The sequence below is a fragment of the Rhea americana genome, unplaced genomic scaffold (assembly GCF_003343005.1).
Source record: "Rhea americana isolate MKP2758 unplaced genomic scaffold, rheAme1 scaffold_69, whole genome shotgun sequence".
NCBI lineage: Eukaryota > Metazoa > Chordata > Aves > Rheiformes > Rheidae > Rhea > Rhea americana.
In genome coordinates, this window is record NW_028186856.1 from 1,720,153 (window position 1) to 1,735,187 (window position 15,035).

Genomic DNA, 15,035 nt, shown 5'->3' on the forward strand with positions numbered 1-15,035 from the left:
GGCCGATGGGGCTCGGGCTCCCTCCTGGAGCGGAGCTGGCAGCCGCCCAGTTTTCTTAGCAAAGGGCGATCCCCAGGTGGGGGCAGTGGCACTACAGGGTCCCCCCCAAAATCCCCACTTGAGCGTCTAAATCAGCCCAACTGGCGGCTGATGCCACCCCAGACGGGYGGTATCGCTCAGCCAGCCAAGCCGCCAAGCGCCAGATTCGCTTATCCAGCCCGAATTCCCCTCAAGCGCCAACAGCGGCACCGGCGAGGCTGGGAGGCGCCATTTCCCGCGCCGCCCCGGGGAGGCGCAGCCGCCCCCGCGCCGCCCGCCGCCATTTGGTGCCGCGGGGGGCATCGAGTGCGGCCGCGGCGATGGCGGCGGCGGCGGGCGAGTACCGGCTGCTGCTGGAAAACGCCCAGCAGCTGGTGCTCGTCTGCGGCCGCGGAGAGAAGTACCTGCTGCAGGCGGGCGCGGAGCGGCTGGCCGTGCTGCGCCACGCCAGCCTGGTGGTGGGCAGGTGCGGGCGGCGGTGCGGCTCCGGCTCCGGCTCGGGGCCGTTGGGGCTGCCGTTAGGCRGGTGCGGGAGTACGGGGTGGCGGGGGCTGCTGCCACTGCTGGCAAAAGCCAGGGCRGTGGGACGGCTGAGCTTAAATATATGTGAAACTCCTGTAAGCAAATCTATATATTTTAAATACTGTAATGGATATATCTATTTATCTAATTGTGTGTTTAAAGATGTGACAGCAGAAYGCACCAAGAACAGAGGTATTTTACTTTATAAGTCAGTGGTCAGAGGGTTTATTGCTGCCACAGCTACAGTGATGTTTGCCAGGGTGAAAATCTGCCTTTAACGTTATTAACCTGCCTTTTAGCCTTGTGGCTAGTGTTTATTGCTAATTAAACTGCGCTCACTGGTGTGTGTTCTGATTTTTGCCTGCATCCCTGTAGTATTTGAACAGCAGTTTATAGGTATTCTAATACCTGAAAACTTTTTGCCGGGCTCTTTAGAAGTATTTGGCATAGAGACCACAGCATGTCTCACTGCATAAACTGAACAGGGGATGTTTTTTGCCAGCAGTTCCTGGCTAGTGAGTGTGCTGAAAAACTTATGATATTACCTGCTGGGGATATTCAGCTAATAGCAGTATTTTGTGGAAGACAAAAGTATTTTAAAGGATGTTACTGGCTTCTTTGCTACRGCTTGTTCAATTCCTGGATTTCAGTACCAGAGCAAAACATGTAGATCTGCCTCTGTGTGACCAGATATTTTTGTTTGTTTTTAATCTTATTTAATTGCTGCAGTGTGCTGATTTTTCTTCTGGTTTATGTACTTGGTCTTTTTTGGTATGTGCAACATGATAAAAATGATTCACTGAAATTTGCTTTCATAATTTTGATAATTTATCAAAATTATGATTTTTTTCCTATATTTTACATTGCTAGCCTCTTAAAGATAAGTTTGTTGTTGATCTTAAGTCTTACCATCTTCTGGATCTTTTTCCATCTCTGCTTTACTTTATTTGCATTGTCATGAACTAACAAGAATCATATAAATTATTTAGTAATTAATAAAATTATAGTTAATAATCTATGTCTCTGATTGCTTCTTTTCTCTCCCATTTTCAAATGCTGAAACTGTGATTGTATATCTGCCTCTTAAAAATTCCACTGTGTAGCATAGAGATGTCTGCAGTGAGCTACCCATGATGACTCCCAATTATTATTCCAGTGACTTAAAAACAACTGAGGAAAGAAAAGGCTTAAGGAACAGCGGTGTCACCTGAGCTCTGGGAAGTTTCTCTGGGGTAGGTGAGGTGGAGCTCCACACATGTCCAGAGGGGATCTGTCCAGTGCAGTCTCAGATTCCCTGTACAACACTCAAGTTCCACCCTAAGAAAACTTCTATTGAAGATCTGAAGATCGACCCCAGATAGATTTAACTCTAYGGCAAAATATGATTCAGATGTCGGCAGTGGAGCCTAGCACGAACAGTGGCATTTTCTTGAGGACATGAATGCCCTGTGGATCCTTGCTGAAGGAATCCTGTATGTATGTTCTTCCCCAAGAGAGTAAAATTACTATCTAGCAGAAATTGGAACAAAAGGGCATCAAGGTATCATCCTAAGGCATCAAAGCAGAGGCCAAGGCAAAAGTTACTGCAGACAGTTTGAAATGCATAGCATTTTCCTGTCATTTTCTTTGCATCCATAAAGTTAACAAACCAATGCCTGTGTGCACCTTCAGTCCTGCTAACAATTCCTGAGATCCCTACCTGCKCTTTTATAGTGTTTTTGCCTCCGGAGTTCTGTTTAAAAGTCAAGCTCAGCAAATGGCCATCGCCAAATGCATGCGTCTTTTGTTCATTGTCTCTTGTTTACAGAGATGGTTATATAAAAGCTGTGGGCCAGGCAGATGATATTCGCAATCAGTTTTCAGGAGCATCATTTGAAAGCGTAATTGACTGCTCTGGAAAGTGTGTACTACCAGGTAGGTGTATTTTTTTCATAATGACCCGAGGGAAAATGACTAGGAGTGCTTAGAGACAGAGTATCTGTGCATTAAAAGTTCCTCAGCTCTTATCCCTCTGTATTCAGTACTGGTTTGATAAGGCGGTAGCTTACATTAAATAACAAGACAGTGGCAGTTTTTTGCTACCAAGTGCAAAGGCATTTCTGATGAGCTAGGCTACTTGTCTTGCTAGCCCAAGCCCGTTTCAAACTAGACAAGTTTCAAAGCCAGGTCCAAAAAGGGTGCAAAGGAACCTAAAATCTAGGTGAAATTAGTGGGATGTTAAACATCTACACTGAATTTAGGCAACTAAATACACTTTTGAAACCAGCCATATATCTGAGCAATCCTGAGGTCTCGAGACAGCTTTCTTGACCGTCTCTAGTGCTTTTTTWAATAAGCATTTCAGTCACCGTTTACCATTCTGATCTTTTCCAGCCTTTTGTCACYGAGTTGGCCTGCTTGAGAAACTGAATCAAGCCACCAATCTCACACTCATCTGTCTTTGTAAAACACTATGAAAGACCCTTCTAAGTAATATATTACCATTTTTTTAAAAACAGTCCTATCTTGTTTTGGGGAGGGGGAGAACACAGTAGTTTCCCTATCAGGAGTGTTTTAAGGATAAAATTGCAGCGCTCTGGCTGGTTCTCTGGCTACGCACGGGAGCTCTGTCTCCTCYTATTTCATCTTACACCTGCTCACCTGTAGCACAGGTCACAGTGTAATGTAGCTGGCCCTCTGAATTACTTTAAGACTTGCATGTCTTCTGTTCTCTTTCTATCCATCTGCAGTTCAGCTGTGGAGCTTAATCTCTCTGTCCTGCCCACAGCCAGTTGGARGCAAAAGGCCAATGCAGGATTTTAAGTCACTATCATATTCTGAAAATTACTTGATTAAAATGCAATACACTTGCTCTGTTTTTATTTTTCAAATTTTGCAGGTATTGTTAGTATGTTAGCTGCTAGGCATCTGTTTCACCTGAAATGGATGCTGGCATTCAGTGCTGCTGGTTTCACAGCTCTCAGAAAAACCTCCCCATAGAGTCAGTGGACTATTGCCAGAGTAAGTGCTAGGCTACCACATTCAGCTTAAGCACTTTGCTTTTTCAAAGAACATAAACTAATGAACTATTTCAAAGTTTGTAGTTTATCAGTTCTCTTCTTCTTCAAAAATTTAATCAAAAAAAAAAACCAAAAGAAACTAACTGATGTATTTACGTAGAGATGAAAATACACTTAAAAATAYAACTAAAAGAAAATGAGTAGCCTTTAAAGAAAGTCCTAGGTTTTTGGCTTTGGTATTTGCTTTCTTTTCAAGCAGTAGAGGCAGTACAAGGGAACCTCTGCTATCTCATGAATTTGCTTCTGTATTCATAAGCTTTTCTTTTGCACAATGAGCTAACTTGAGTATACATTTGCTTTGGTGTTCTTTTTTTTTCTTTTTTTTTTTAAGGGCTTGTAGATGCACATACACATCCAGTGTGGGCTGGTGACAGAGTTCATGAGTTTGCAATGAAGGTAACATCATAAAATTAAAAAGCTGCATTTTTCTCATTGCTTTTTTATGCATTTATACTTTCTATTGTTCCTGGTTTTCRTCTGTAGAAAACAATATAATTTCTGTTAGATAGTGTACCTGAGAGGGAAGAGATGATTTTTTGAAGGCTGGGATGCTGAAAGARGAGTATCTCTGCAGCCCTTGCAGCGAGACTTGGTTTATTTCTGCATTCATGGAGGCCAATACTGGAGTGTCACCTTCTATTGCTATCATAATCTTAAAGTTGTCCCGCTGCCTCTCTCCTACCTGCAGTGAATTTTTAAGCTAGAGATGAGTTTTCCCTCTGGGCTCAGGGGAAGAAAATCTTTAGAATAATCCTATTTATGTAGCAGCTTGCATCCTTTCTTCACTTAAAYGGAGGGGAGATGGAAATGAAAGCAGGGAATTAATGGGGATTCTTTCTGTCATCTTTTTCTCTCCACTGCAGAGCCCCCAAAGGTGCTTTCCAGCATCCCAGAATCCCTGGGATAGAAAATTTGCATTTAACAGCTAATTGGTTTTCTATTTTTTTTTTCTTTAAGCTGGCAGGTGCTTCATATATGGAAATTCATCAGGCTGGAGGAGGAATACATTTTACCGTGGAACACACTCAGAAAGCCACTGAAGAAGAGCTGTTCAATACTTTCAAACATCGACTGGAACGTATGTGCCAAGCAGGATCTACTTTGGTAGAATGCAAGAGTGGATATGGCTTAAACTTAGAAACAGAACTTAAAATGCTCAGAGTGATTGAACAAGCTAAGCGATCCATGGATATTGGCATTTCATCAACGTACTGTGGAGCTCATTCTGTTCCAAAGTAATAAGACTTGTCTTGCTCTTTTTAAATATTACAGCTTTTCATTAAAATTTTGCTATTATTTTCAGGAAGGTTTCTTCTGCCCAACCCTTCTAAAGTATAACAAAGTGAATTTGAAACAATAGTGATCATTTATGAAGGATTATCCTAAATCCTAATTTAAAGGAAGAAAGGGAACATCACTTAACGACTATGAAATGCCAACATAAGCTTAACACTGAATCATGCCTCCAGATGACAAGTAACCTGTACAGTTACTCTTTCACTGAATATAATGCTGATTCCAGGGTTTCCTTTTCAGTAAGTTCTTTTGCTTGGATTTGCCACTAGCCTTGGAAATTACACTCTGCTTCAGATTTTTATTTTGAYCAGCTAACAGAAAAAAAAATCACTGCATTTAATCCTTATATGTTTTAGCAAACATCTTAACTGTGCTTCTGAGGAGTTACATGCATTTTATAGTATAAGCCAAAGATAAGTGTAAAGTAAATGCACTTAATCACAAGTGGCCTGATKAGTCTTTCCTGCTTTGGCATTTTTTGCAATGACAGGAATAACCTCATCAGGTAATGAGATTTCATTGTATGAAAGAATTAAGGTTAAACAGAATTTTATGAGTTCTGGATAGGTAAGTGTGCACAAAACAGGCATTTTGATGAACTAAGCAGCAGGCTGCCTCAAAACCAGGCATGTAAGATGGAAACAAGCATAACATTCACAGGGATACTGTAGCAATGCTTTAAAGAGGTGTTCATATAAAAGAAAAAAAAGGCATACACCGAAAAACTACCTCTTCTGACATTCAGGAATACTTGACCAGAATAAATTTAGTTGTAATGTAATTATCCTACCTTAGTGGCRTTTTTTTGAATGTAAAATGTCTTTTGTTAATATAATTATTCAAAAAATTCTGTATCATCTTCAATAATTGGAAGATGGTTAAAGTAACTAAAGCTGAAAATGCCAAATAGTTATTTCAAGAAGTTTTAATTAGAGTTTGGAGGATTTAGTGGTAAAATAAAACTCTAGTTTTAAACCAAAACCGTATACATTTCTTAGTGCTTTCCTCTTCCCCCAAAGTGCTTAGTAAGTAATCTTTTTTTTTTYCCACCAAAATAAAATAAATCACAGGTAACAGGACGTACGAATATGTCAAATTTTACATGTTAAGTAGACAARTGTACTGTCTCGTTCTCTGCTGTGTTTCCTCTCCAGTGATGAAAGTTGAACATAATAAAGTATAGGTAGTGAAGATACAGTTTTATGAATCAAGAGAAAAGATATTTGAGCATTTGAGGAAATGACTGAGAAAATACTGAATTACCCATGTTTCCTGGTTTGGGGTCTCTTAAATCCTCTTTTGTTTTCTTTAGTATACTAATGTCTACAGCATTACATGGTCCTGAATTTCCAATTCTTCCTTAACCTAAGGACAGACTGTTCAGAGCAGTGATCTCCCACCTTTGCTAGCTCATGAGCATTTGGGCAAGTAACATGCTGATAAYAGTATTGTGCTTTGGTGAGCTCAAGTTTAACATCTTCATTTCCTGCAGCTTCAGTAACTGGAGAATCTCAAAGGCAACCTGTGTTGCCCATGGGTTTGGGGCTAGGAATTGCTGTTTTTTAGCGTTCATATGCAGTAAGATGATGATCTTGTGAATTCTGGGAGTTGTTAAACAGCTACCTTCCAAGTCACATGTGCTTGTGCCAATTTTCTTCCATCATTATATACTGTAAAATTGCTCTGTTACTCAGTTATGCATAAATCATACACTTAAAAGATTAAGATTGACTTAAATTTTTTTTTTTACTTAAATCTTCTTGATTTATGTAGGTTTAAGAAGTAATGCGCTCTTTTTCTGTAGATACTTAATTGCAATTCTTGACAAGATAGCCATAAAGAGTCTAGTAATCTTGTAATAATTTTGCGGTGATCATAGTCATACAAWTTTATTACCACAAATCTTGATAACCTTAAATCATTTTACAGTCTTTTTATTTAACACAGAATAAAAGAACAATGTTACATTTGCTTATGGAAAATGCTCCTTTAGAACCTCCTGGTGCTGCTGGCAAAACAGTTCTGTAACTTCTTGCTAAGCYGTTTGCTTGCCAGCTTCTTACACTTGGGGTTAACTTATTATTGCAAGTTTGGTTGCTCACAGCAGAAGCATCACCAGAAAGTTCATTTAATTGATAAAGCTGTCACCTCTTGAGCATTACCAAGTCTTGCAGTAGGTGGTGTTTCTTATAAAGCATCAGTGTCTGGAGTCTCTTAAGAGGAGCCTATCTTCCAATTTGCCAGCACTAGTCATTTTTTTCCCCAGTTTGGAAATTTAGTTTGGGCAGATTTTGAGAATTTCTGTGTGCATCTGTTCCTGATTTCTAGGTTCATAGMAACTTAGATTGATTATCTGCTTCTAGAAGGCACCATTGATATGTGATCTAAGTTGTCTCTGCTTTGCACTGGAGGCCGGACCCAAATGACCTCCAGAGGTTCTTCAGACTAAAATTACTCTGTGGGTCTACAATAGAGTGTATTGGTAACAGGCAGTACTTCACTGAAGTATGTACCAAAGAGTGCAGGCTATTTTAGTCTGAGCAGTCCTAAAGAAAATTATAGCGGCTGTATTTAGAGCAGTGTGAGTTTTCTTCTATTGCCACTCATTAAAANAAAAAAAAAAAAAAAAAAAAAAAAAAAAAAAAAAACACTTCCTACCTTAAAACTTGCAGACAGTAACCCCAATGACTGTTTCAGTGCAAGATGAACAAAAGAAAGGCAATTACAACAGGTTCTGATTTGATTTTTAACTGCACAGCCTCATTTGTAAATCAGAACAAATGTGGGCTCCTTGTCACTGTAAAACTCCAAACTCACCCACGTATGGCACTCACATGATGTTGGTCTGTGCTGGTTTTTTATGGTGCCTGAAATGAGAATTGAGATGTCACAGACACTTAGCTTCAGTATCTCACTCATCTTTAGATTTTAAAAGTACAGAATAATAACTGCTATGTAATTTGGGATWGTTCTCTCTTTCAAAGGCATTTACTGGCCTATCATTGTGTAATAAGGGGGTCATAAATGTTTTTGACCTTAGCAGATCTAATTTCAGGAGGCCCTTTTGATTTAAAAACTGTTACTTAGCAATCACTCTGCATGGTGTCACAGAAGGAGGAGTGGAGGTAAATTTAAAATAATAATTTGTGCTGCACATCCCTTTTGAGCTTTGATATTTGTATAAAAATATTCCATGAATACTATTTAAAATATTTCAATAATGATTTACACGTTTTAAATAGTTGTGTTTTAGCATACAGTATAGGTAGRTCCAACTAAATAAATAGGAATGCAGAAGAATTTGTTTTAAAATGTCATATCTATTGGTTAGCATCTAAAGAAGCCAACCTTTTAAAGAGTATATAGTATAATATAATTTTTGAAGGGAAAGTAAGTCATGTTTGAGTGTATGTGAATTACAATAGTTTTTAATTTTTGTTTTAAAAAWTAAATGATAATCTAGGATTAAAATCAAGGCAATGATTGAAGCAAAATTATGTGACCTGGAAATACTCCAGAATACTGTCAACAAAAGCTTTTTATTAAAAAAGATAAATATAACTGGTTTTGGTACATACTAAGATTTTTGAGTGATTTGTATTTACATGATTTTCTAAATAATCTMGTTATTGCATACGTGATTTGAATACTTGCCAGACTTCAAAGATGTTATTCTTATGGCTCTATAACATTTTCTTTTCATTAGAGGAAAAACTGCTGCTGAAGCCACAGATGACATTATCAATAACCATCTCCCTAAACTGAAAGAACTCAAACTAAGTGGTGAAATACATGTCAACAACATAGATGTATTCTGTGAGAAGGGAGTCTTTGATCTGGATTCTACTAGAAGAATTCTTCAAGCTGGAAAAGATATAGGGTTACTGATTAACTTCCATGGTGATGAACTCCATCCGATGAAATCTGCTGAGGTACTACTTTCTTAACGTTCAGTTGTTCAGTTAAGCCATTTTTGCTTGTGGTTTGCTTTTGTGAGAGCTGAATCTTTGGAATAATTGCAGTTTTCAAAACCAAKGTTTTCTTTTCTAAGACTTTATAAAATAGACCATTCATAGATGATAGAGAAGTGCAGCCATTGTGCAGTTTTGGAGTTAAGGACATAGAATCATTGACCTTTATGACTAACATGCCCTGGCTAATCAAACATTGACTTTGCTTATCTTCTACATGGATACAGATGGGAAAGATGGATATCCATGAACTGAAGAATGACAAAAATATGGTTTATATCCAATCTGAAAAAAAACATTTTCATTAAATGTACTCTTAGCAGCACCAAATAAGATGCATGCTAAGCACACACACAGGTCAAGAATAGTTAGTCAAGAATAGTTAGTCAAGAATAGGCTCACAACTGTCTTCTTATTAAAGAAATTCTGTCTGGTCTATATTTCACCATCATTTGATCATTGCCTACCTGTGGGGTCTGCTCAAGTGATTCTCTGCTGTGTTTGAGAAATGAAACCTTAATTGATCATAAAAGCCTTTTTGGTGYTTCACCATAAAAGGCAAAAGTTTCAGCATTTATTCTGCAACTAGTGTCTGTTTTATCAACCCTCTTCTGCTGGATACTTCATAAACAGAAGTTGGTATTAGTTTTATTCATAGCTGTCCCACAGTTTGCRTGTTGTTCATCACTTAAATACTCCTCTGATGGTGTGCTTCTACTCTATTGGATGGTTAATACCTTTTTGYGATTAGTTTTTGCTGCAGTAAATTGGCAAATATTTTGTCTCTGCATTTCATTTATTCTTTCAAGCATTCTTTGTGATTTTTGTTTTAGTATATTTTACATAAATGATGAATTGTCTCCTTTCAAGCATTCTTTGTGATTTTTGTTTTAGTATATTTTACGTAAATGATGAATTGTCTCCTCTAATCACTTGATAACAATATTACTTTAATGATTCAGCTGATAGCCATGAGTAATTTTCTTGACAATTTGCTTAGCTTGGAGCTGAACTAGGAGCCCAGGCTATCAGCCACCTGGAAGAAGTTAGTGATGAAGGTATCACTGCAATGGCACGAGCTAAGTGTGCAGCTGTCCTTTTACCAACCACTGCCTACATGCTAAGGTAAGGCCACTGTACTGGAGGAAAACTACAGACTTTTTGTAACAGCAAAAACATGTTTATCATTTTAGTGTCTTTTAATGTAAAAATATAGGCTTGAAACTTAGACTATATCTCAGCCTAGATCAGTGAAGACAGTCATGCCTACAAAGAGCTGAATGGGCCTGCGTATGTCTTATTTCTGGTAGAGCTCCTCCAAAGTAAGACAATACTCTATTTCTGAGATACCTCAAAGGATATCTGGAGTGGTTCAGTCAACATCAAAATTTAACCCTTATGACAGACTAAGATACTCATCAGGCATTTATTTAAGAAGATAATGTAAAGATTGTGGATAACAATTAACATTTAATAACATTCARTAACATTTTAGTTATTTCTAAATTTCATCTGATTTTACCCAGGCAACMGTGGCATTTCCTTAAGAACACTATATTTTCCACATCCCAATATTTTAGATAAGCATAAGCAGACCACCTCCTTAYCCATAACGCCAAAACTAAGCCAACAAAATGGTGAAGATCGCAAACCAGTAGTATCTATCTTTCTRTGAAAACAAGATTCTTGAATTGTTTTGGATTTGGTTATTTTCAGTTAGCCTGGCTTGCTGATGAATCAAGGCTTGTGCAATTGCGTCACACTGGTTGTGTTCACTTTTACATCTGTGCTTGTGTTTGTGGTCAGTTGTTAGTATCCTGCCCCAGTGCTGTGAACCCATTGACTAATTGTAACTAAATCTGGCACTGGAATAGAGATCTCAAAGTTAATTTAGGGTCCTGCAAATTTACATTAGACAGGGACATAAAGGTGAGACAACAGCAACACACTTAGACTGCAGTCTTTTCCACAGCTGAATTCACATGTTACACACCAGAGAATCTGTGTGGTGGAAACTTTCTAACCTCAGGATAAGACTTGGAATGAGATAATCAGCAACCATAGGAAATRAATTCTAATTTGTTCTAGTGTTCAGATCACTATTTGTTGAACACAGGCCTTCCATTCTACTGTGCTCTAAAAATTAAGAAACTATTTCAGATACAAGAGATACAAGAAGTAATAAAGGATCAAACACTGAGAAATWCCAAATATGAGTGAAAGTTGCCCATGCTGTGAGGTGGTCGAGAGTAGAGATGCTGGCTTTCCCCTGCTACTTCAGTGCTTATTGTGAAAACTCAGACCTTGAAAGGTCCCACCCCTACAACATTCACTGCATTTAAGAATATCAGTGGTAGCTAGGGCTTCACGTGATGACCAGAACTAGGCCAGAGAGTGCAACTGAGGACTTGCTCACCCCAATAGAGTGGTAACCCCACTCTAATTTTGGCCTTGGTTAACAGTTGCTTGCAGTACTCCCAAGGAACTCGGCAGCAGAGGGCAACAGGGAAGAACAGAGGCTGGGGAGATGCGTAAGAACTGGGAAYGGCTCTTTGGACCAGTCTTTCCAAATATAGTTAACCTCCAGGGAATCATATTATGGATGGACTGCATAGTACAGTCTCATAAATCTACTAAGAAGTCTTTATAGCGAGAGGATTGTCTTGTATCAGATGTAGACACTTGARAGCATGTGTATTGTTCTTTTATATTAACTGCAGTGCCTTCAAAACTTCTAGGAGCAGCAGATGCTCTGCTAGCCCCAAATTTTTCATTTTTATTGTTATATTGTTTCATTTCCAAAAACTATGTTTGTTGCTGTTGGCTTTACAGCAACTATATCTAAAATTTCTAAGAAAGTGTCTTTCCTAAGGCTGGCTGTCAGCCTTGCAAACACTTAATCACCCAGCTTTACCCACTGGCTGAGCAATTTTGAAAAGCCTATTGCATGTACTGAAGTTGATTGTAAATATAAGAGTTCATAGGATCCTCGGTTGGGGATTACAACAAAGGTACTTTCTAACTACCAAATAATGTAAACTGGGGACATAATGCTCATGCTGTAAGGGGATTTTAGTTACAGACTGAAGGTTAGGTCTCTGAAGATAGATTCCTGTGCTAACATAAAGTTACAGAACCTCACTGGGTTGTTTGTATAAAAGTCAATGGGAGAATTAAGCTTTTGTGTTATACCTAATTGTTAAGCTAGTGAAGATACCTTTTGTGTTAACATTGCTAAGTGAGAAAAATCTTTTGATGTATATGAAGTAAATTCGTAGTCTCGGATAACTGTTTCAAATTGCCCACAATAGGAGGAAAAGAACATTGTTTTGGTTATGCCAGTTTTCGTATTTGGAAGTCTGTCTTTGAAGGTATAAGGACTAGAAAATTACTTTTTTGAGAAAAGATTATTTTCATGCTGTAAATCCTTAGCTAGTTGAGGGCTTGATAGATACCATAATGGCATTGGCCTGGAGCCTGATGCTTGAGATTACTGCAAAAGCACTGGATCACAGTTTCCATTTATGCAGTCAATGGGGTGGGTAGGTAGATAGCCATGAGCAGAATTTGGCCTTTTGTCTCCAAAATGATTAGTTAAACTGAATGTAGCTAAACTCGGTAATGACTTTTGCTCTTGTAATTCATCCTGTAATAGCTAAATGGATTGTACTGACAAGTGTCTTTTTCCCACCAGACTGAAGCAGCCTCAAGCTAGGAAAATGTTAAAAGAAGGAGTTATAGTTGCTCTTGGCAGTGATTTTAATCCTAATGCATACTGTTTTTCAATGGTAAGCTATTCCTAATACATATGACATACAACCTGTGGATAGAACTTGCACACTTAAAACATTCTTCATCTYCAACAAAGAGCTGTGTGCCTGGCTTAGACTATTGAAAATGCTTATTTATGTGGCTTGGCAGTTTTTTGCCAGAATTTCTGAAACCCGAAGGGGTRTGATTCTTCATATGTACTTGAGAGTCTTAGAAAAAAGGCTTACAAGATTCCTGATTTCACAGTTCTCTTTTTGGAATACACAAGATTTGTGTCACACAGGACAACTTCTGCTGCTCAAGGTGGGAGGAGAGTGCTTAGGGATGTCCCGCACTGTGGCATAGACAGATCTATTTGTGTTATTGGTAACTCACGTTTTTCACTTGACTTTCCTTTCAGCCTATGGTGATGCATCTGGCCTGTGTAAACATGAAGATGTCAATGAATGAAGCACTAGCAGCTTCCACGATTAATGCAGCTTATGCTCTGGGAAAATCGGATACACATGGCTCCATAGAGACTGGCAAGCAGGGGGATCTCATTATCATAAATTCACCAAGGTATGTCTTATTTCTTTGAAATGTAATTTAACATAAAGGACTTATTTTTTTCCATCATCTTGTGGACAGTGGAGAGGTTAGTGAATTATTTGCATTTTGAAATTATTTTCATCTGCAAAAAAGGGACAGTGCTAACATCTTAGACCCACTTTCTTTCTCCTTAAGTATTAATCACTCCAGTGGAAAATAAAGCCAAAGACTTCTAGGGCTAATACTAGAAATAATCTGCACCTAACTAAAAATTATCTAAAGATAATACCTGTTTATTTTATGGAAGGAATTCTCTACTGTTTTGTATATTAACTCACTGTATTCATACATAGCATTGCAACAAGAGATCAACATGTAAACACGGAATAGTGTTTTCCCATGGTTCAGCTAAACATATTTTAGTAACTGGATATACTGGGTATATGACTTGCTTTTATATTCTTAAACATTTTGTTGTCTTTTCAGGTGGGAACACTTGATTTACCAGTTTGGGGGACATCAGGCATTGATCAACTATGTTATAGTTAAAGGAAAAATCGTGTATAAAAATGAGAAGTGTGGGATAATGAGCAGTTACTGAAAGAAGACAGTCATTTTGAAACTATTACAATCAAATAGACATTGAAAATTTCAGTTACAAAAGGGTAACAAACAAGTTGAGCTTATATTTTACTGATGAATTGTTTGCCTGCTCATCTTACCAGCCCTTTTTTAAAAATAAACTTTACAGCCTTACCTATTTGGTATTTCTTCATATCAGTTATCCTTGTCTCCAGTGGATAAAAATAGCTTTTATTGCATCTCTTTTGAAATAAGACCATTTCCTGAAATGAAGATGAGAGAAAAATCTATGCATTTTTAATCTATAAAATTATCACATTGAAAGAACAATAGATGAAGCTRTTTGGATCAAGGTAAGATTTATTAGAAAGAGCCATATTAAGTAACCTGCCATCATGCAGGGAGTGCACCTTCCTCTAGGCTTGACAAAGCATGATGCATTGAAGCAGGATGGAAGGAGGAAAGGGCTGAARGCTGCTGTTGCCAGAAGTGGAGGTGAGGCGAAAGCGGTACCCATGGCCCTACAGTGTTGCCCTTCAGGGCAAAGACACACRGAAGTTAAACATTTTTGCTTGCATTCACACTATGCTGTTATGTTTCTCACACAGCAGGTTGTCATGGCAGCAAGCAGTAGGGAAGATGGACTTGAACTGAGGTATCAATAGCCCTCAACAGTCTGATGGCCATGTGTGGTGGCAGAGTCATTATTTAATTATTGAAATGCCTTTCATGGCCCAAGATTGCACAAGGTAAATCCCTAATATTCTTACTGGTCAGAAACAGCTGTTAACTGTCCTGAAACTACTGACCTGAGTGGAAGTCTGCTGTCACGCATGAGCTCTGATGGGAATTTCAAACCACATGCTTGTCTGTGTAGCTTGATCTAATTCGGTAGCTGTTTCAGAGCATGCTCCAAGAGTATAATTAGTGGGAGATTTGCAGTTAGAGGATGTGGTTATTCTTCAGTGTCATAGCTGGCTTAGGCAGTTCCTGGCCAGCTGCATGGTCTTGCTATTATGCAGGCTGCTGCTCCCTTGGCTCTGCTGCCACTGCTGCATCTGCAGCAGAAGGCAGTCCTGACTTTCGATGTTAAAAAATCCCACCAACACATAAAGCTTTTCTTTTTTTCCTGCTTTTAATTTGGCTCATTTCAGCGATGACATCCACTGCKCTGCCTCCCATAGTCACAGGAGCCTGCAGGAGCAAGGCCTAAGTAAGAGCAGGGGGTAGAAACATCTCARGATGGTTTTTACTTGACCATAGT

At 38.6% G+C, this 15,035-nt stretch overlaps 1 protein-coding gene across 1 annotated transcript; it reads left to right on the forward strand.

Moving 5' to 3' along the window:
• Nucleotides 1-349: 349 nt before the first annotated feature.
• Nucleotides 350-13,792, forward strand: AMDHD1 (amidohydrolase domain containing 1). The gene is made up of 9 exons (XM_085321251.1): nt 350-505; nt 2,369-2,475; nt 3,952-4,016; nt 4,578-4,855; nt 8,623-8,848; nt 9,888-10,012; nt 12,582-12,675; nt 13,059-13,219; nt 13,676-13,792. The coding sequence occupies exons 1-9, from the start codon at nt 360-362 to the stop codon at nt 13,788-13,790; spliced, it is 1,317 nt and encodes a 438-aa protein (XP_085177377.1). The 5' UTR covers nt 350-359; the 3' UTR covers nt 13,791-13,792.
• Nucleotides 13,793-15,035: the final 1,243 nt, after the last annotated feature.